Source organism: Xyrauchen texanus, chromosome 45 (genome assembly GCF_025860055.1).
Source record: "Xyrauchen texanus isolate HMW12.3.18 chromosome 45, RBS_HiC_50CHRs, whole genome shotgun sequence".
NCBI classification, from domain to species: Eukaryota; Metazoa; Chordata; class Actinopteri; order Cypriniformes; family Catostomidae; genus Xyrauchen; species Xyrauchen texanus.
In genome coordinates this window covers 14,008,442-14,029,032 of record NC_068320.1, presented here as the reverse complement: position 1 = coordinate 14,029,032, position 20,591 = coordinate 14,008,442, and the positions used below count along the sequence as shown (strand labels likewise).

Genomic DNA, 20,591 nt, shown 5'->3' with positions numbered 1-20,591 from the left:
GTTTCTCTATTCAGCACCTCTAAACAACAGAAATAAATGCTGCTAAAGCTTCCCATCTCTGTATTGCACGCTCTCGCTCCCTTTCGCTTCCAAGTGCAGCTGCTTAACAAGCTCTCCCCTACCATTTAGACTAATAAATGTTTGACAATGTGCCCTTCAGGCAAAATTAAATTCTACAAACCTAAAAATGTAACATCAATTACCACCTCATACAAGCAGAAAAAAACATCCGTGGAGAAGGAAATGCTCTTGAGAGATATGTTTGGGGCAATATGTAATAACATTAAGTGTTTTATGTTGCGATTTGTATGTTTATTGAATTGTAATGAACTGTGGAGGTGCGAGTACCTATGGAGCTGAGTCTGGATGGCGGTCCTCCGATGCTGGAGGGGGCACTGTGCTTCAGGGATCCGGGGCCCAGCTTCAGGGTGGGGACCTGTGGGGAAGCGGGGGAGGTGGGTGACTTGCTCTCAGGTGCCTTAGGCTTGGACGACAGATTCAAGGGCTGAGCGCCCTCGTCCTGCAAAACAGCAACACGTTTGGCCCGATGTGATTTTTCTCCTCAAGAGACTTGGGACCCAATCAAAACTCCCAGCAGGGGTCAAATCATCTGACCGTATGCCGGAGATAATGAAACAGGAAGTTTTTCAGCAAATGCGGCCAGGCCGCAAGGAAAGGTGGAACAATAGTGGCTGCGCAGGCTAGTTGATAAACTTGCCTATGTCAAGTTTTGGATTGACGTTGCGCATTGCAAGCATGCAGCACACCCATGCTCAATCAAACAAGAGAACAGGGACAAAGCGAGCATACTATGTAAAGAAACATGCTTAGGCGAGAAGATTCACACACATATTTACCCAAACATATTGCGTAAAAACAAACACATAAACACAAGCAAAGAATGCACAATATGCACACATTCCAAAAACATACAGTGTACCATGAATGATAATTTAACATATGCATTTTATTTTAAAATATGTTCACAGATCAGTTAGATTATATGGTAAATAACATGACAATGTTATTAAAAAATACATAAAAATTCAAACAAAACAATTATTGAACATTCCTCTGCTTTGATGAACATGTTTTTAATTTCTAAAATGTGCTATTTTAAAGTCAAAAATGTCTAAATGATGTAACCATCCAGAGACAATATACATAAAATAAAAGTCTCATAATAGCTCAAATTCTTGGGATAAGTATTATAATTTTTTAGCATATAAATTTTATAAAATGTAAATAATATTTAAAAAACATTTGTCCATCAAATCCAAGTCAGGTGGTGTAACTAGCATGCAAGTAGCAATAGAAAAAAAGAAGAAAAAAAAGGGAGGGGAGGCCCCTTTAATCCACCATGAAGTTAATAATAAAAGAAAAATGATATTTTCACATTTTTATGAAAATGCATATTTTGTTCAGGTAAAATGGAGAAACCCTAAGAAATTGTTTTGATATTCATGACTCAAAAATTCATGATGAATTAGGCATGAATTAATTAATGATTAAGCCGTGTACACTGTTACACCACTTGACATTTTTTAAGACATTAAATCAATTTAATTTGGTAGAAAATGCTATAAACGTAATTTTATGTTAAATGTATAAAACAAACACAAATATACAATTTCTATTAACTTGGTATAGGTTTTTAAAACTAGAGTCTTATAAGATTTCTATTATCAAGGACAAACTTGTTTGTCAACAACCTAATAATCAAACAACACAGCATCTTTTCTGCAGGTTACCAGTGGTGAACACACGACCATGTGGAAGTTTCTATTATGATATGAACCCTGCTGATAATGTAATCACATCAGAGAACGCACCCTGCTTTCGGGCCAGTTAGATCTCAGAGTGGCAGATGCAGCTCCACCGCTCACCTAATCAGAACAACGCAAACATTGCAAAGGCCCAGACCTGGCTCAATTGCCACAGAAGTCTCTCCATCCTCACTGCTGTCTAAATTCTTAACAGCTTCACAGCTCAAATGAGGCAAAAGTGGGAACCGCGACGGAAGCATGTGGGCACCCAGGCAGGCCTCCAAAAACGAATGACCTCGCCAGCTCTCGTCCACGCCACAGCTGTCAATCATCCTCGTCTTGCAGAGCAAGTTTCAGGTCACCATAGTGTTCTCACTGTGGTGGGATCTCATATGTGTTAACATGGGGAGTGCAGCATCTGTACCGACACCTGTTTCTAGAGCCTTACCGTCTGTCATGAATGGCCCGAAATGCACAATGCACAGCAGCCATGGAGCAGAACAACTGATACACTCAGGGCCATTGAATAAAAAAGCAAGTACTGTATGTCCAATTCCGAACCATTTGGGTACTGCAGCACAACCCAGAATGCTGTTTCTCTGCATTTCGTGTCACTCTCAACAGCTAAAATTGAGTATTTGTGCAGTACCTCTCTTCGTACTGCCTCCACTGTAGAGCGAGCAGACATTGAGGTCTGGAAAGCTTGATTAAGAATTTCCCTCTGTGATGGGCCGTAACAGGATTGTCCTCATTAGTGTTGCTCTTAATGAAGGGGCAACCAGTGGGATTTGGATGCCGTCAAACAGGAGACACATAAAAGACCCTGCTCAATAAAGTGCACTAAGACGCAGTTTAGGAGAATACTGTACCATGACCCATATTGTGTCTGGTGTATAGCGACATTGCATTGAAGAGGAAAACTGAATATTTATGACAGATAATGCCTGCCTGCCACCTCGATGGTGGATTGTTCTCTGTGAAGCAAATACTAGGGTGGGACTAACAAGTCAAAGCCAATGAAGCCAGTGATAGCAGAACTAATGGAGACTGGCAAAGCCATGTGAGAGGAGGAAGGCCAGCTTTTAGAAGCTGTCATACATGATACTAGACAACCTAAATTCAAAAGAGGAATGCGAAGGTGGAATGAGCTTAAATCTATTTTTAAAATAACACGAGTCACTTAAAATGTAGAATTAACACTTGCATCCAGTCTATACTGGAAGTGACCTCAAGTGCGTGACAACGTGCTTTGAAAGTGTCAAAACTGCAAGTCACATCAGAATGTTCACTAATGGCAGACCTATAAGTTGTAAGTTATTTGAACATTTAAAGGGATAGTTCACCCAAAAATGAAAATTCTCGCATCATTTACTCACCCTCATGCCATTCCAGATGTGTATAACTTTCTTTCTACAAACAAAGATGTTTAGAAGAATATTTCAGCTCTGTTGGTCCTCATAATGCAAGTAAATTGTGACCAGAACTCAAAAAGAAGATAAAAGCTGCATAAAAGTAATCGTGACACCTATATAGTTTCACTTTCACATCTGAAAGTGGAGATTTACTTTTCACCCACACCTATCATATCGCTTCTGAAGACATGGATTTCACCACTGGAGTCATATGGATTACTTTTATGCTGTTTTTATTCCCTTTTTGGACCTTCTGAGTACTGGTCATGCATTCTGAGGACCAAAAGAGCTGAAATATTCTTCTAAAATCTGTGTTTTGCAGAAGAAAAAGTCATGCGAGTAAATGATGAGATAATTACAATTTCTGGGTGAACTATCCCTTTAAGAATATCACACACACACACACACACACACACACACACACACACACACACACACACACACACACAGGCCTTGCATGTTCCCTCGCCTGGTTCCTCACTGTCCGCTAAAGTAGTACGGTGGTCAGTGTGCATTTAAATAGAATGGATTTACACCCAGTGAACATGTACAAACTTCACATTCACTGCTGAGACCTGCTGTACAGTCCACATCAAGAAAGTTACAGTCCTTAGAAATGTCCACAAGATGGAAGTGGTCCACTGAGTGGTCCACATCACATGGTTCCAAGAGAAATCCAAAAGCCAGCTGTGGTTGCACTGAGCTTGAGTGAAGGAATGAATGTGAGGATGTATGTATGCATCTGAGTAGGTCACAGAGTGAAAACTGTTATATAGTGAGTGTGTGACACACCTGAGTTGTGAGGCCTCCCCCCGGGGTAAAGCACTTAAGCTTTGTACGCCTCAGTCCAACCAGCTGTCTGACACATGGCACATTTCTCAAAATGAGAGAGAAAGTGGCAACTGCCCCAGGACAGCAAACCTGAAATATACATACTGCCCTATTCCCGACGGCAAAACTCGCAGACAACAAAGAATGCAAGAGCCATGATTTAAGGATAATTTGAGGAATGAAAAGAGAAAGTTATAGTGCATGACAGAGAGAGCTCTGAATCCACTTTGGGATACTTGACGGAGGAAAACATAAAACAGAAAGAGTGATACAAACATATAATTAAAGGTGAAGTGTGAATTTGTTTACATGTTAAAAATACTCCAAATTCTTATTCTTATGCAGAGACAATTATAAGTAAGCCATTTTAGTACTGTGGCTCTGTGGTGCTATTAGAACATTGCTCAGCTTATTTGAGCATCCCAACCAGCCCAACACAGAACATTGGCTCAACCAACTGTGTGACTTTGGGGTGGGACTAGCAGTTTGTCTAACCAATGAAAAACATGTGGATGTTCCGTAACCTGAAAACATTAATTATTTTTGCATTTATGATTGGTAACACTAGTGGCACACAAATTACACACTTCTTCTTAAAGAAAAGATGTAATTTTCTCATGGCTCAGTGGCTGTGGAGGCTTGGTAGGTGCAGGCTGCATTGCCAATTATTATATAATCTCCATAGGTCTTCCTTTTCTCTGCGTATTTGGTCTTGAGACAACAAAGGGACAAATGTTTGAGGAAAAGGGAACTTCATTACCCTCTAACACAATGACCTATGGGGGACCCGAACCAAATGATTGTGGTCATAAAAGCTTCAAAAACAGCTCTTGGTTTCCACCACCAGGTATCATCCTCTTCCTCTAAACAACAGGCATCCATTTAAGCTCTAGATCTGTATCGGTACACGGTATCCTGCCTCTACCGGGGCTGAAATCCAGAGAGGGATCGGGCAACAGGCCTTCACACATGTTTATCCAGCTCTGGCGGCCCCACCGTCCAGCTATTGTACTGCTGAGCAAAACAGAATGAGCTTGCAGGGGTGTCCGGGCATTTAGAATGACCAGCCCAGCAGGAGGAGAGAGAGGCCAGGCAGCCGTCGTTTATTTCTGCCCTGCCTGATATTCATGGAGCTTTATTCCGCTCAGACAGTCACAGACTCCCATGACCACTCTGGCTGAAGGGAAACATACCTACTCAGAGCCTTATATACTGTAGCATATAAAGTTCAAAGCAACGGTGTCGACTAGGCTTCGGTTTCGAAAAATCGAGGCCTCGTGCTGTGTGTACAAAGCACTCGAAATGTAACAATGCACCGTGCATCATGTCAGTTTGCAAGAATTATGGGTAGTCAACCAAAAAAAAAACATACAAATCAGTACGTACAAAGACTTTAGAAGTCTGCAGGGGCATAACAAATATTTACCCATTTAACTTTTATAAATTACCAAGTTTGTCCCTATACTTTTTGGGCAATAATCATTATATTTTAAGAGCTTTGTTTTGCTCGGCCACAACGTGAAAAACTTTAATTGTATCCGGCCATGTAAATGCTTTATATGGATAGTTCCCCCAAAAATCAAAATTCTGTCATTCTGTTTAACATCATCCTCATATGTTCCATGGCATAAAGAAATTAATATGAGTTGGAACAACATGAAGTTGAGTAAATGATGACAGATTTGAACGACCAATTGTAAGTGGTAATCCTAATATGACTTGCGTAAATTTTCCTGCTTTCTCAGCGAATCTGTTAGGACTACTGGCCAAGCATTACGTCACTTAATAAATATTTATGAGATAAGCTAATAAGGTTTATAATGTGCCCGCCCCACTTTTCAGATTGTTCCTATGCCCCTGGTAGTCTACACACAAATTCTTCACGCATACACACACACACACACACACACACGTACCTTGGGCTTTGGTGGCGGGGTGTTTCTGTTTTTCTCGCTCTGGCCGCTGGTGGGCGAGAGTGTGCCGGTTGCCAGGTTGGCCTGAGGCACTGTGCTGTGTTTGGCCCCCGGAGACACCTGCATAGCAGCCAGCTGAGCTGCATACAACTGCTGCTCAGAGACAGAGACAGAAAGAGAGGGAAGGGACAGAAGAGAAGAAGGCCCATGAATAAATGAATACATGCAATGCAAACAAACAAAAAAAAGCTGCTTTGGCCATTAGTGGAGAGGGCTGATGGTTGTTTATGTGTGAGGGGACAGAGCTGTCACTTTATGTTCCTCTACGTGGACTCAAGGGGCTACGCTAACAGCTAGCAGATGCCTGAGTGAGACATGTCCCCGCCAAGGTGTATCCTGGGAAAAAATGCACTCACCATGAGGGTCATATTCGCTCAGGAAAGAAAATAGTGTAAAAGTACCCCACAAGGTGAAAAACTGGTGAATGTGTTTATGTAAAGAGAGAAGCTGTGAATTTCTAGGCCAATGGGAGTGGAAACAAACGCTGAACCCCTGTTGATTCTTTTACTACCGTTAAAAAGAACACACACCAGGATGGGCCCAGGAGAACACACTCTTAAAACTCAGGAAAATATCCGGCAGAGTGATTCAACTAGGCATGCAGCATACTGCTATTTCACAGAACAACAAAGGTTTAGCATCTGTCTGTTTTTATTGTTTAACTTTTAATGAACTGTAATAATTAGTGAGAGTAATAATGTACTGTAAACCATTCGATATTTAACCAACTTGGCATTATCTGTTAACCTTTCCTAATTGCCTGATTAAAGGAATAGTTCACCCAAAAATTCCATTAATTACTCACCCTCATGTTGTCCAAAACCTAAATGACTTGCCTTCTTCCGTGAAACACAAAAAGAGATGTTATGCAGGATGACAGTCTCAGTCACCTTTCACATTTATTGTATTGAAAATAAATGCAATGAAAGTGAATGGTGACTGAGACAAACATACTGCTTAACATCTTTTGTGTTCAATGGAAAAAACAACACATGCATATTTAGAACAATGTGAGGGTCAGTAAATAGCCACAAAATTGTCATTTTAGGGTGAACTACCACTTTAACAGTATTGTTAATTCCCAAAATCCAACAGCTTTGTCAATGGATAAAAAAATGAACTATCAAATATTTTTGACTAAATATTGTGCTAGTTATAATATTGTATTATGCTTATATGGCCCATTATAATGGTCATCCTTGCTCTCAGATATCAGTATCTGAATGTCAATTGAAAAACCCATATCAGTTGAACATTAGTAATAATAACATATCCCAACAGTTAAACACAGAGCATAGGGATGTGACTTTCAGCACACTGTATTTGCAGACTGGAGCAAAACAGATTCCTAGAGCTGTATGTGCAATTCCTGCATTCGTGCAGCTTTTAAGTGCAATTTTGTGGACTTTGAGGACACACAGAGAGAGAGGGAGCTTTTTATTGTATTTGTGGGAAAAATTAGGAACTAAATCTGTGTTTACAGTAGCTGCAGAGACGGGCTGTTTTTAAAACTGTATTTTTCTCTTTAAGATTTGGAAGCGAGTGGCTGTTTGTGAGTTAAACTTCCGTCCTTCTGTTCATCTCTGGCTGCCAGCCACCAGCAGAAAACAAAGACTGGTTTATGCAAATGTCCACAACAGTTTCTCCCTCTCTCTCTCAACCTTGACAGCACACTCTCTGTCACAATCTTCTGTCTGCTGTATCTGCTAGAATTAAATATTTCTATCAGATTCTAACACACACAGATTAACACACCATCATGCTGAGAGACACAGAACATCTATATCCACGTACACTTGCTTTTATCTGCCTACATTTGCACTGCAGAGAGCTAATAAAGTTAATAATTTTTTCTTCAAAAATGTATGCTACTATGAAATAGGAAGGCACTAATAAAGAAATTTCAGCTGATACAATAACTGTTAATTATTGTATAATTATGTTATGGCAGATTTCTGATATAGAAATAAGTGTTTAAGAATATGCTGTTTGAATGGCAACAATATAGTTTAATATTATCTGCTTCAGGTTGTGCACAAAGGCGCATACCATCTCAGCTCGCTCGCTCGCACTCACTCACTCACTCACTCACACACACACACACACACACACACACACACACACACACACACACACACACACACACACACACACACACACACACACACACACAAAATAAAGCTCTTGTTGGTCATTTCTGTTCAATTACTCCCACCATGGCCCCTGGTTGTGTGTGTGCCTGAGTGTGACATACGGCCCCGGCTGGAGTGTGCCCTGCCTGTCCATGTTTGTGTGTGTGAGTGAGAGAGGCACAGATAGCGCAAGATGCTCCGTGTCCGGTCCACTGAATCAGATTGCTTCATTTTCTCTCTGAATTGTGTTCTATTACAGGGCCAGCTACTGTAAATCAGAACTGCTAGACCAGACAGGTCAGTGAGTGACACACACACACACACACACACACACACACACAAATACATGCACACACTGAACATGCTCAAAGCCCTGCCACCCCATCGCCAGCGTGAGCAAACAGGAAGTGACAGCACAATGCCCCTTGAGTGCCCACGGACGCACGTATGTGCACAAACACAGTGAGAATAGGGGGGATGAGGGTGGCTGATCTCAAAAGTGGGGATGTAACAGAGGAATTTAAATGTCAGCCTTTACACAAAAATACACACACAGAGGTGCTGAACGGGGGGAGGGTGTATCTGTAAGGGATTTGATGGGACTGCCTTCCTCTCGACTCCTTCAGTCAAGCTGCATCTGTTTGAACTCTTAAAGCTCTTTCTCTTTGCTTCTCTCACTCTCTCTCTCTCTCTCTCTCTTTGCTAATCCCTACAGGAGTCTTAGGTAAACTCTAATTCTCCTTAACTAGTGTTTGTGTGTGCATGTAACCCTCATGTTCTGTTGAGAATGACTTTCTTCATTATGTGTTAAAATAATAACAGCAATTACAAAGTTCACCTCTTTTTTGATCATCTGACCTAATCAAAGCCCACTTGACATATTACTGAAGATTTAAAGGGATAGTTTACCATAAAATAAATATTTGATCATTATTTACTCACCTTCATGTTGTTCCAATCCCAGATGACTTTCTTTTTTTATGTGGAACACAAAAAGAGACGTTAGTCAGAATATTAAGGACTAACATCCTTAACCCACATCCACACTAATCCGTATCGTTCGAAATTTTCATTTTCAGCATTACAACATCATCGTTTTATGAAGGACGTGGTACTAGACAGTGTTGTTCCTTTTTGGTGGAGGAAAACACAGCTTCAGTTTGAATGAACAGTGTAAACATAGCAAAATCAATGAGTTTTCATTTGAAAACTGTTTTACATTTTGTAATCTCATAGTTTTCCAAAGCACTCTGTACTAGAGAGCGTTTTCGGAAGTGTCCATTTTCGGTTGAGGAAAATGCCGTTCCAGTTTGGATGAGAGGCGTAAACACAGAAAAATCAATGCATTTTCAAACGAAACCTTATTAGTGTGGACATGGCCTCAGTCCCCATTCACTTTCATTTCATGTAAAAAAGAGCAGTGTCAACATTCTTCAAAATTTCTCCTCTTAGAAAACAGAAAGTCAAATGGGTTTGGAATGACAGCTGGGTAAATAAATGGCAGAATTTTCATTTTTCGGTGAAGACACTATATACACAGCATATATTTTTCAGAAATGTGACACACTGCTTCTATTCAGGGTCAATAGGACCCCAGTAAAAACACAATACAATAAAACTACTCTAAATAGGCAGCTGCAACAAATCAGAAAATCGTAGCATATGAAAATGAATCGGTAACACATTACAATAAGTTTGCATTTGTTATCATTAGTTACCAACATTATTAAACAACTAACAATGAACAATACTTTTAAAGCACTAATTGTAATGGCAAAATATACAAATACATCTTATCGATTACATAGTTAATGCATTATGAACTAACATGAATTAACAATAAACAATTGTATTTTCAATGCATTAACTATGTTAACAAATTGCATTTATTCATGTTTTATATCTTGGGTCTCCAAACAGACGCGAAACATCAGAACTTCCACGTCAGTCAGTAAACCTCCACCTAATTTCAGCCCTGTCCGATCTAGCAGGTCAAATGTGAATACGTTAAGTAGTGTGTGTGTTTGTACATATGTATGTGACAGGAGGAGATTGATTGGCATTTGCACTTTAACTTGTAAGGCTGATTGGAGAGTATTAGTGTTGGTGACACATGTTTTAACAAAGCTAGCCCCCCATGCTCGCTAAGCCCCCGCCATTTCCCTGTGCACTGCGAGACGGGCCGCTGTCAGAGCTATCCGTCGGAGTGGATCTCCGAGTCTTTATGTGGCTGAACAGACATCTCTTGCTGTCCCATAATCCCCTGCTTTACTCAGATTATGAGCTTCTTGTCCCTTTGTTGTCAAAATGGAAGCAGTTCAGAGTGATCCTCTCAGCTATTGTCGTTTCGGTCACCGCTGGCTTTTGTGCTTTTATTTTGACTTGTGCATCTTGTATTGTTTCTCTGTTGTTGTCAATTGTTATTGTTGTTGTTATTATTTTTAGTGCTTAACTAAATGCTGGCTGCAACATTTTGATTAGCGCGCCAGGCGGGATTGAACTTCGACATGAGCTGTGTCTGACTGAAGATGTTGCCAAGAAATCTCCTTCGCTAAGTGTCAATTAGTGCTAAAGCTAGTGTTTTAAAATCTATTCTGAGGTGGGATCATTTTTCTCTTTTTCTGAATTACCTAATTATTTTTTCGTATTATTGAGAATGAGACGTTTAAATGCAGGGTTTTAGGAAGCTTTTGAATCAAAATAACATTATACACAGGGAATGTAATGTAAGCTTATAATGGTCTGGTTGCAGATAGGACAAGCTCTATGGGATCATTCCAGCCATGCTATCTATTAACAGTGTCACTGACCTCAACAGGCCCGTACAATGCCACTAGATCAGTATCTAATAGGAATGCAAAGTGCTTATCACCACTCACACAAGTGCCCAGTAAAAGAATAAATCACTGGGGTTTTTAACTACAAATGGAAATAAATGTACTATTTCTTACTACAGATAAAAGGTATTAAAAATACAGTCTCTCTCTTTTATTCTCGCATTCTCCTGTGAGCAGTAGTAATCCGGTGCAATATGGTCCAACATCTGCCTCCACATATGATGGCTGACCTCCTCCATTGACCCACTTTATACCTCTTCAGTATGGCTGCTCACAGCTCGTAACTTGCCATTCCTAGTCTCCTTATCTTCTGACATATTGCTATCTATTCTTTTATATCTCTATCCATCCAGTCCCTCACAGTCATGGTCACTGTGTCTCTATCTAAATGTGCGTTTTAAGGGATAGTTCAACCAATAAAGAAAACTCTGTCATCATGTACAAATCTTTTCCATACAATGAAAGTGAATGAGGCTATAATTCTGATTAACATCTCCTTTTGTGTTCCATGGAATAAAGAAAGTCATGAGGGTTTTGAAAGATGCGAGTGTGAGTAAATTATGACAGAATTTGTTTTTTTTAGTGAACTATTCCTTTAAGATTACGTTGTGTGTACAGTATGTGTGTGGTTTGGGTGGGTTATGCAGGTTAATTTTGCTGGTTGAAAAATATTAGGCCACTGTGAACTGTGAGCTCAGTTAAGTACGTGGGCTGGTGACCACAGGTTTAGATAACACAGCAGTGGCTGAAGTGAGTAATGACAGACACCTTTAAGACTGTGACCCCTGGACTATCTCTCTCTTTCTCCTTCTCTCTCTCTCTCTCTCTCTCTCTCTCTCTCACACACACACACACACACAGGCCTTGCATAGGTGAAGTCTCACACAGCTGTTCCGTCTGCCATCTGCAGGTGTGTATGAGTGTTGAAATGTCGAAATTAAGTAAGAAAAATGCTTGGGAAAATCAGTGTCTCCATACACTCCACACATATGAAAAACATAAGGATAGCATTCCCGCTGTTATAGTCCAAGGGATTCTTTTAATGTTATTTTGGCCTTTCTATTAATAGTATAGAAGGGTCAGGGCAAGAAAGGCAGAGAAGAGGGGGCAAAGGGATCGGGAAATGTAATAAGCTGGATTCGAACCAACGTTGCCAGCATCAGCACCACTTGTGACAGACCAACATATTGGCCAGATGGATTTTGCACTGACAGCCCTTATCAATGGACAGCACATTTTCTGTTTGCAGACTAATGTACTTGTACATTTTAAAAATAAATGAGCATATTTTGTGAAATATAAAGCATATATTCAAATGCATAAATGTTTTGCTGTTAGTGTTTTTTTTTATTTGTATATATTTGTTTTTGGGAGTGGTGGTGGTGTAGTGGTCTAAGCATATAACTGGTAATCAGAAGGTCGCTGGTTCGATCCCCACGGCCACCACCATTTTGTCTTTGAGCAAGGCACTTAACTCCAGGTTGCTCCAGGGGGATTGTCCCTGTAATAATTGCACTGTAAGTCACTTTGGATAAAAGCATCTGCCAAATGCATAAATGTAAATTAATGTCAATTTTTAGAAATGTCATTAATTTTGCAATTCATTTGTATTTTTACTAATAATAATCTTTTATTTTTATCTATTTTGTATTTTTGATAAATGTAATAAATGTAATACATTTTACTATAAATATTATTGTATTATATATATTTGCATTATATTTGTATCGACAATTAAAAAGAGCATGTGCGCTAACCGCTGAGCCACAGGTCTGACCCCTTGGATTCTTTAATTTACTGTACTGTAAGAATGTCTGACATGTGCAAATTTACATTAAGCAGATGAGTATTGTTATAGGTATGTTCGAGTGACCCAATGACGGGTGAGTATTTCGGGCCTCTCATCGTGTTGGGGGGTATGAAGATGAAACGTTCAGATTCTCCCAAAGGAAATCCAGTGCATTGAGACATCTGTATTTGGGTAAGCCTGAGTAAATCAGTTTCTTTGTCAGAAAGCCTTAATCTCTTTGTGTGTGTGAGTGTGTATACGTATGTTGCAAGGGAGATTTGAGGCTGGAAAGAGAGAACAGTGGCATTGGATGTAGTTGTTGATTTTCCCCCAGTTGTTTTTCTGGTGAAATCCAATTGCGCCAGACAAAGCTGTTCAATCAAGGATTTGTTTTAGTATTAACACGAAGGAACATATGGAGACAGGATCTGAAGCAGATAAAATCACACAGGACAAGATTCTAGTGGTAAGCCAGTCATACAGAGCACAGAGAGGGTGGGTTAAAAAAAAAAAAACGAAAAACAAAATAACATCTTGTTTTGTTACCCTTTAATCCAGAGTGCACCTGGGAATACCACCTGTTTCCACATGAGTGCATACGTGTGAGAGCCATTTATCCCTCTTACATACAAACTGTTTCATTTGTGATACGGATTTGCAGATGACGTGTAAATGTGTGTTCATGTGAAACGCCCTATTAAAATTAATTCTAATGTGCATCTGCATGCAGCTGTGTTTGGCTAATTGTGGTAGGCTGAGTTTGGCCTCTTAGCCTTGCTCTTTGGGTTAATGCTTCTCAACCAACCAGGCTCTTAAAATAGGTACTGAGGTCCTGCATTACCACTTAGCACTTGTGCATACTGGGCAAGTGTGAGTAGGTATACAGTCCTCTCACACACAAACAGAGTGCCAAAGCAGATGTGCACCTTTTTTTCCTCATCTGGGAGATTTATGGCATACAAACAGAACAAACGCTCCACTCCTCTCCTTTTGCGAGAGACGAGAAAGGAGGAGAGCCAAAGAGATTCATGTTTACTGCTGGGCGAATTCTTGTGTGTTTTTTTTTTTTTGCACAGCGAGGCTGAAATAGGGTTCGACTCTATTCAGAATGGCCATAATATCTTTTTGTGTTTGCTCTCAGTTCAGTGTCCCTCTGTGCTCTGCCCCCCCCCTCCCCTAAAAACAGTTTCTATGGTACCCTTCTCTCCACAGTGAACAATATCAGTACCCCAGAGCCAGCAGCCATGCATTCTATGTCTGGGCTCTGGCCCCTCACAAAGGACCCATTTCTATGGCAACTTTCAGTTGGCATGAGGAAAAGAGTGGAGGAGAACAGTGGGCATTGTTGTTCTCTATCGGGACCACAAAACAAAACAAAAAAGTGTGTGTTGGGGGGGTTTGTTTGAGAGGTTGGGAAAAATGCACTGAGAGTTGCCACAGAACAAGGACACACACACACACGCGCAGACACAATAAAAACACAAGATGGACATTACCTGAAGCTGAAGAGGGCCGAGACCAGGCGTTGCAGCAGCAGCAGCTGCTATAGAAGTAGGGATCAGCTGTAGAGGGTAAGGGTCACCTGAGAACGAGATCATTATGAGTTAAGTCAGTAGCCTGCATCACAAGTACTCATTCCTATCTTTCCAAGTTATTGGGGCACTATGACATTTCAAAGAAATTAAGGTAATCGAACAAACAATTATTTCTAATTGACCAAAATGCAAACTCAGAATGAGTTAAGAAGTCTATACCTAGTTTCATTTGTAAGAATGTACATACAGACCCTCTGTACAGCTAGACTGCATGGGTTTTCTTGCAACAATAAACAAGCTGAAACCAAGGAATGCTGTTCCCTCACTTAATTATTTACTGACACTGATGTATATTTGCTCTACGCTACATTTATGACTCTAAAATGAAGTAAAGCAGGAAATTCAGCACTTGTTGCCCAAAACACTTAAGTCAATTGAAGATGAATGAGAAACAATTGAGTAAAACATTGCAATACAGTTTGGAATCACAGAATATGCAATATTATTGTATAGCAACCCAGAAATCGATAAAATATAGTGACATATTTTACTCAACGCTACTAAATGACTCTACGATGAATAAAGCAGTTCAGTACCGGTTGTGCAAAGCACCAAAGTCCAATGAAGATAAACGAGAAACAGTTCAGTAAAAGTTTGCAATATATCACAATTTTTAATTACGAAACACTAAACTCTATATAATTGTATTGCAACTCAGATATGGAGATTGCAATATACACTCACTGAGCACTTTATTAGGAACACTATGGTCCTAATAAAGTGCCTGACGTGGTCTTCTGCTGTTGTAGCCCATCAGCCTCAAAGTTCGACGTGTTGTGTATTCTGAGATGCTATTCTGCGAGTATTCTCCAAGTTACCGTAGCCTTTCTGTCAGCTTGAACAAATCTGGCCATTCTCTGTTGACCTCTTTCTCATCAAAAAGGTGTTTCTGTCTGCAGAACTGCCACTCACTGGATGGTTTCTGTTTTTGGCACCATTCTTAGTAAACTCTATAGACTGTTGTGCGTGAAAATCCCAGGAGATCAGGAGTTGGCACCAAAAATCATGCCATGCTCAAAATCTCAGAAATTCAACATTTTCCCCATTCTGATGGATGATGAGAACATTCATTGAAGCTCCTGACCCATATCTGCATGAATTTATGCATTGCACTGCTCCCACACAATTGGTTGATTAGATAATCACATGATATGTAGATGTACAGGTGTTCCTATTAAAGTGCTCAGAAAGTGTATTACAGTTTGGAATTGCAAAATATGCAATATTTTGTATCGCAACCCAGATATCGATATAATATTGTATCGCCAGGTCACTACTGATTCCCAACCCTAATCAAAATGTCACTTTCCTGACACACTAACCACACCAATACAAAACCAGCCTCTGGACCCTTTGGTCTCCATCTCCCCACATCTCCACCCATGGTCCAGGCCCACATCCCCCTCTTCTCTGACAGAGCCGAAGCTTTCTCTCCTGTCCGTAAAGACCTTCATTGCCCCCCCCCCACACACACACATTGCAATGAAAGGCTGATTGTGTGGCGTCAGCTCTAATACCCCGAACACAATAGCAGTTGAAGGCTGAGGCATGATAAGAAGAGGACGGTAATTAACAAAGTAACGTCAGCACCCCATCTCCTCGGGTCCCGCACAAGAGCCTCTGCGTTGGAGAGATGAATCAGAATGCGAGGAGTGAATAACAAGAGTTATTAGCGTCCACCTGCAGATATGGGCTTTATAATTACATGACCAGTAGGTATGGTTATCAGCATCACGTTGAAGGAGCCCATGACATGAGACTGTGAGTGTGCCCTTGAATCTGTTCTGCTGGTTTTTGAGGTCAAAGTGCGATGAACAATGGAATGATGTTGGTTGAAAAGGGAGGAGAGGATGGATATGAGCGCTCTGAGCAAGAACAGAGGGGAGAGGACTCATCTGCTTCGTGTCCACATAGACAGTCTTTGAAATATATCAGATTACGATGACACCATAATTCTGTTAATCTCAAAGAATCAGCATTTTTTACAGTATGTATGGTCTTTGAGGACGTGTGCATGACATGCTAAAATATTGTAGAGTTTGGCCAGTCATCAAAATATACTGGAAGGCTTTTCTCCTCCCTTTTAAATATCGTAAGATAAAAGACTATTTATTTATCCTAACTATGAATGAATATATGGTTAGTTTAATTGAATTATTTGCATTTAGCATTGTTGTTTTATGTGCATTCCACGACCCTACCACCCATTTTTGGGCCATGACCCACTGGTTGAGAACAACTGCTCCAGAGTATGGGTCTATATAAGAGGGGGATGAAGTAGTAGTAAGCAATAAACCAGACACTCAAATCACTCTGTCCAAAACATTTTTCCCATACACTGCCTCCCTCCCATAACCCAAAAAATACTCGGCCGCTAGGTTAAAGATTGCCTTGGACCCGGTTCAAGGATGTATTCTGGGGAGATATGAGTGTTTTTACTTTTTTTTCTGGTGTTTCTCTCGGTCCCCAAACAAACACAAGTATTCCAGCTATTTAATGTCTCTCCCGGGTACAGCTGCAACAAAAGAGCAAAAGGAAAGAATGCAAACATGTTGCTGTTGGCGAGAAGGCAGCATCTTCAGCCTGACTGGAAGAGCTTCATGTCCTGTCTCCGGGGAGCAATGGGTGGGAAACCAGCGTCCCCTCAGGCCAGCCCCTGCGACTAGAGGGATTTCATCCCCCTTTATTTTCCGCTCTGGCTTTAAGGGTTCAAACGACGGCTTCCTCCCTTGTGAGCCGGCACTGTAATGATAACTAAATGACGTGTGTAATTGACATTTTGAGCAGGGTTTGATGGTGCTACTGGCTGTAATTGAAATAGAGGGAGTACGGTTGGGTGGTAGGGAAAGAAGGAGGGGGGACTTGTTTGGGAAACTGTGAAGCGCAGTGGGTGGAGCTGGAGATGCGGACCGGTCCGTCTCACGAGGGAGATACGCTCATGAGTGTGTAAGCTATGTGATTGTGCATGTGTATGCGTACAGTTGGAGAGAAGTTGTAGGCTTGCGCGAGGCATTTTGGACGCGTGTTCTGGCGGCCGCCCGTGTTAATATGAAGAAACCTGGGGCAGGTCACTCTACCCCCCGTGAGAGCACGAGCGTTCTGCTGCTGCGCTGCTGGCACTTGCCACCTCGTTTCTCGCGGTAAACAACACATTGCTTCACAGTTGGACTGCTACATCCAAAAACACAAACCACAGAGGAAGTTTTCTTTTTTTTTCCTCCTGTTTCTACTTTTGAGCAAGAAACACAGAGACACAAAAGCAAGCAAGTTTGTCTGGTCTGAGAGTCTGTTGTGTACAGGCGATGACGGGCATCAGTCGTGTTGGCTGATCTTAATAACACACCAGACAGGAGGGAGATGCTGTCCAACATTGGGCTGAAGACTCCACTTTCGGCAGTCTAGTTTAAAATATCTAGTGTGAACAATGAACTAGACTAAATTTTACAAGCCTCCAGATCAAAGCAACCAGACTCAAACATTTGTGAGTCAAAGTATTGGGAGCGAGACACAGAGATGAAGAAATGCAACATTAATACTCACTGCAGCCTGGTTTGTAGTTAAACCCTGGTGGAATCAGAAATCCTTGTTGGGCTGCAGCAGCAGCCAAAGTTCTCTGATCTGGAGGAAACACAGGTATCATCAATGGAGGCAATTGACCCTGGACCTGCTGGAGAAAGAGTGAGAAAAAAGAATTAGATGTTGGACACAAACAAATGGTCTAACCAAAACAGGTTCACTATGAAGAATTCCAATCCACCAAAGTCATGTCAAATCCTAGTCTCAGTTGGTTCAATGACAGTCTGATGCACACACAATTAAAAAGCACTAGTGAAAATCACAATTGCCTGACTTTAACTGCAAATTCTTGGACTCTGGGTGCACATCTGTCCATAAAGAAACAAAATCATGTTTAAAATGTACCAGGCTGACATTATGAGTACTTGTAAGGAAGAACTGATTGGCCAAAACTTTTGTGGTTAGTGGCCTCAAAATGTTGAAAGATTTAGATAGTTTTGAACATTAGGACTAAACTGACATGGTTGTCTTTTATGTTCTTCTTAGGGGCAGGTATATCTGAAATAGATGATACCACAATAATGTGCCAGAATAATAGACCTGAAAAACTGAAGATATAGGTAGAAATTGATGTGCAAAACTATCAAAATCCTTCAAAGATGTGAAGCCACTAACAAGGTAATATTTGACAAATCCATTTTTTCCTTAAAAGCATTCATAATATCATAGTGGCCCTTCACTAGCCAGTTTATTCTTATGTTAAGTAGAAACACATGTAAACACAGTACTTGTCCAGCACCTGTCCCCTGGGGATGAGGGACAGTCGGTCCCCTTGATTACTGTCATGGACAGAGTCATGTGAATGCGCTTCCTCACACTCATGCAACAGCTGGCCACTATTTCAGCAGAGCACCATGCTCAGCATCATGCCATGCCACTTCACAAGGTTTACAGCATTAAAAAAAGGGACGACAAAATACACCACAGCCAGAGACTTTGGCAAAGGGAGAGTCTTGAGACACACAAGCCCAAAAAGAAGGTGACAGATGGTTCTACAGACAAAAAAAAAAAACACAAAGGCTCCAAAAGTGACAACACTGTCTATTTGAATATGAATGCTCTCAAAAGAACAGGAAGAGGAAGCAAAAGAGGAAGAAGAGAGGAAGAAGAAAGGAGGAGGAAAGAAGAGAGGAAGAGGATAGCAGAGGACAGGAAAGGAAAGAATTGGAAAGGAAAGGAAAGTAAGAAAGGAGGGAAAGAAGAGAATGGAAGGGAAAGGAACAGAAAAGAAGAAAATAGGAAAGGAAAGGGGGAAAGGAGGAAAAGAAAGAGGGAAAGGAAAGTAAAGGAAAGAAAAGAAGGAAAGGAGGAAAAGGAAAAGAAAATAGAAGGAAAGGAGGAAAAGGAGAGGCAGGGGAAGAAAGGAGGAAATGAAAAGAAGGGAACATAAGACAAAAGCAAAGGGGGGAAGGAAGGAAAGAAGGCAAGAAAAGAAGGAAAGGAGGAAAAGGAAAGGAAAAGAGAAGGAGGAAAAGGAAAGAGAATATAGGAAAGTAAAGAAAAGAAGGAAATGAGCAAAAGGAAAAGATGGTAGAAAGGAGGGAAGAAAAGGGTGAAATAAAAGGAAAGGAAGGGAGGAAAGGAAAAGAAAAAAGGAGGAAATGAAAGGAAGAAAAGAAGGAAAAGAAAGAAGTAAAGGGAGGGAGGAAAGGAGGACCTTATCACAGCAAGATAAACTGGACACATGGTAAAAATGTTCTCCTTTTCTCCTCCCATTTATCTCTTTTTCTCTCTCTCTGACTCCCACCAGTGTTCCTGACTGCTTTGTATTCTCATCATAGAGCAATTATTCCTCCATTTTGGTTAACCACAAACGGCTGGCCTCCTGTTCCCAGATCAGAAGGAAGTGGCGTTTTATTGTTGCATTACAACAGGGCCCCCACAGGCTGGTGTGGCTCTGATTTCTAGTCCTAATTGGACATATGCTCCTCTGGTTCTGCCTGCATCTCAGAGCAACGGGCTAAGGCTCTGCGGTCGTGGTAATGCTCATAAACGCACGCTGGCCGATATGCACGCAGGTTTTTGTGTTCTCTGGTGGTTCTGAGCAAGGAGTGTTTTTGTGGCAAATTACAAGCACACGCTCCTTCTTTAAACACATAGATATGTAAGCAAGTGTGTGTGTGCACTGGAATTAGAGGCTCGTGGATCTCCTCAAAGCCTAGAACACACGTCATGCTGTTCCCTATTCAATTAACATTGCAAATAGCATTACCCACGCAGAGTAGGTGAGGCTGATCCTGACATTTTCAGGCCAGTTAATGCAGTTTGATGCAGAGAGCATCTAGTTGACGTATATTGCAAATTAGACGTTAACAATAAGAAATTGTGAATACAGGGTGTAAAAACAGAATAGGTCTCTCTCTCTCTCTCTCTCTCTCTCTCTCTCTCTCTCTCTTTCTATTGTTCTCTAACTCTTGCTATCTGTCTCTCTCTGGTTGTAAGAACAGTTAACTTGAAAAGCTGAAAAAACTGAGAAGTGGAATTTGTCAGATAATTGGGCCTTATACTGTTGAAAGAACGGATTTCTACCGACATCTGTCCACATTAAGACACTTTTAATGGTCAGACCAGACAAAGATACACTATGGATTAAGAGAACTAAGACATCTAACAAGTTTACAACCACTACATTATCTTGCATTTAAACAAATATAATGTGTATAAAACTCACATGGAAAAA

The 20,591-nt window shown here is 40.8% G+C and overlaps 1 protein-coding gene across 8 annotated transcripts in view; it reads right to left on the bottom strand.

The window, feature by feature from the left end:
- LOC127637408 (transcription factor SOX-5-like) overlaps positions 1-20,591 on the bottom strand; it is a 257,911-nt gene that overhangs the window by 15,323 nt on the left and 221,997 nt on the right. For 4 of the 8 annotated variants that reach the window (XM_052118444.1, XM_052118443.1, XM_052118445.1 and 1 more), the window contains 5 exons: positions 17,876-18,002; positions 14,237-14,322; positions 9,057-9,086; positions 5,926-6,075; positions 349-520 (listed from right to left, as the gene is read on the bottom strand). In XM_052118444.1, coding sequence (XP_051974404.1) covers positions 349-520; positions 5,926-6,075; positions 9,057-9,086; positions 14,237-14,322; positions 17,876-18,002 — 565 coding nt within the window. The remainder of the gene's footprint in view (positions 1-348; positions 521-5,925; positions 6,076-9,056; positions 9,087-14,236; positions 14,323-17,875; positions 18,003-20,591) is intronic. The other 4 variants (XM_052118442.1, XM_052118439.1, XM_052118440.1 and 1 more) reach the window with 4 other exon arrangements.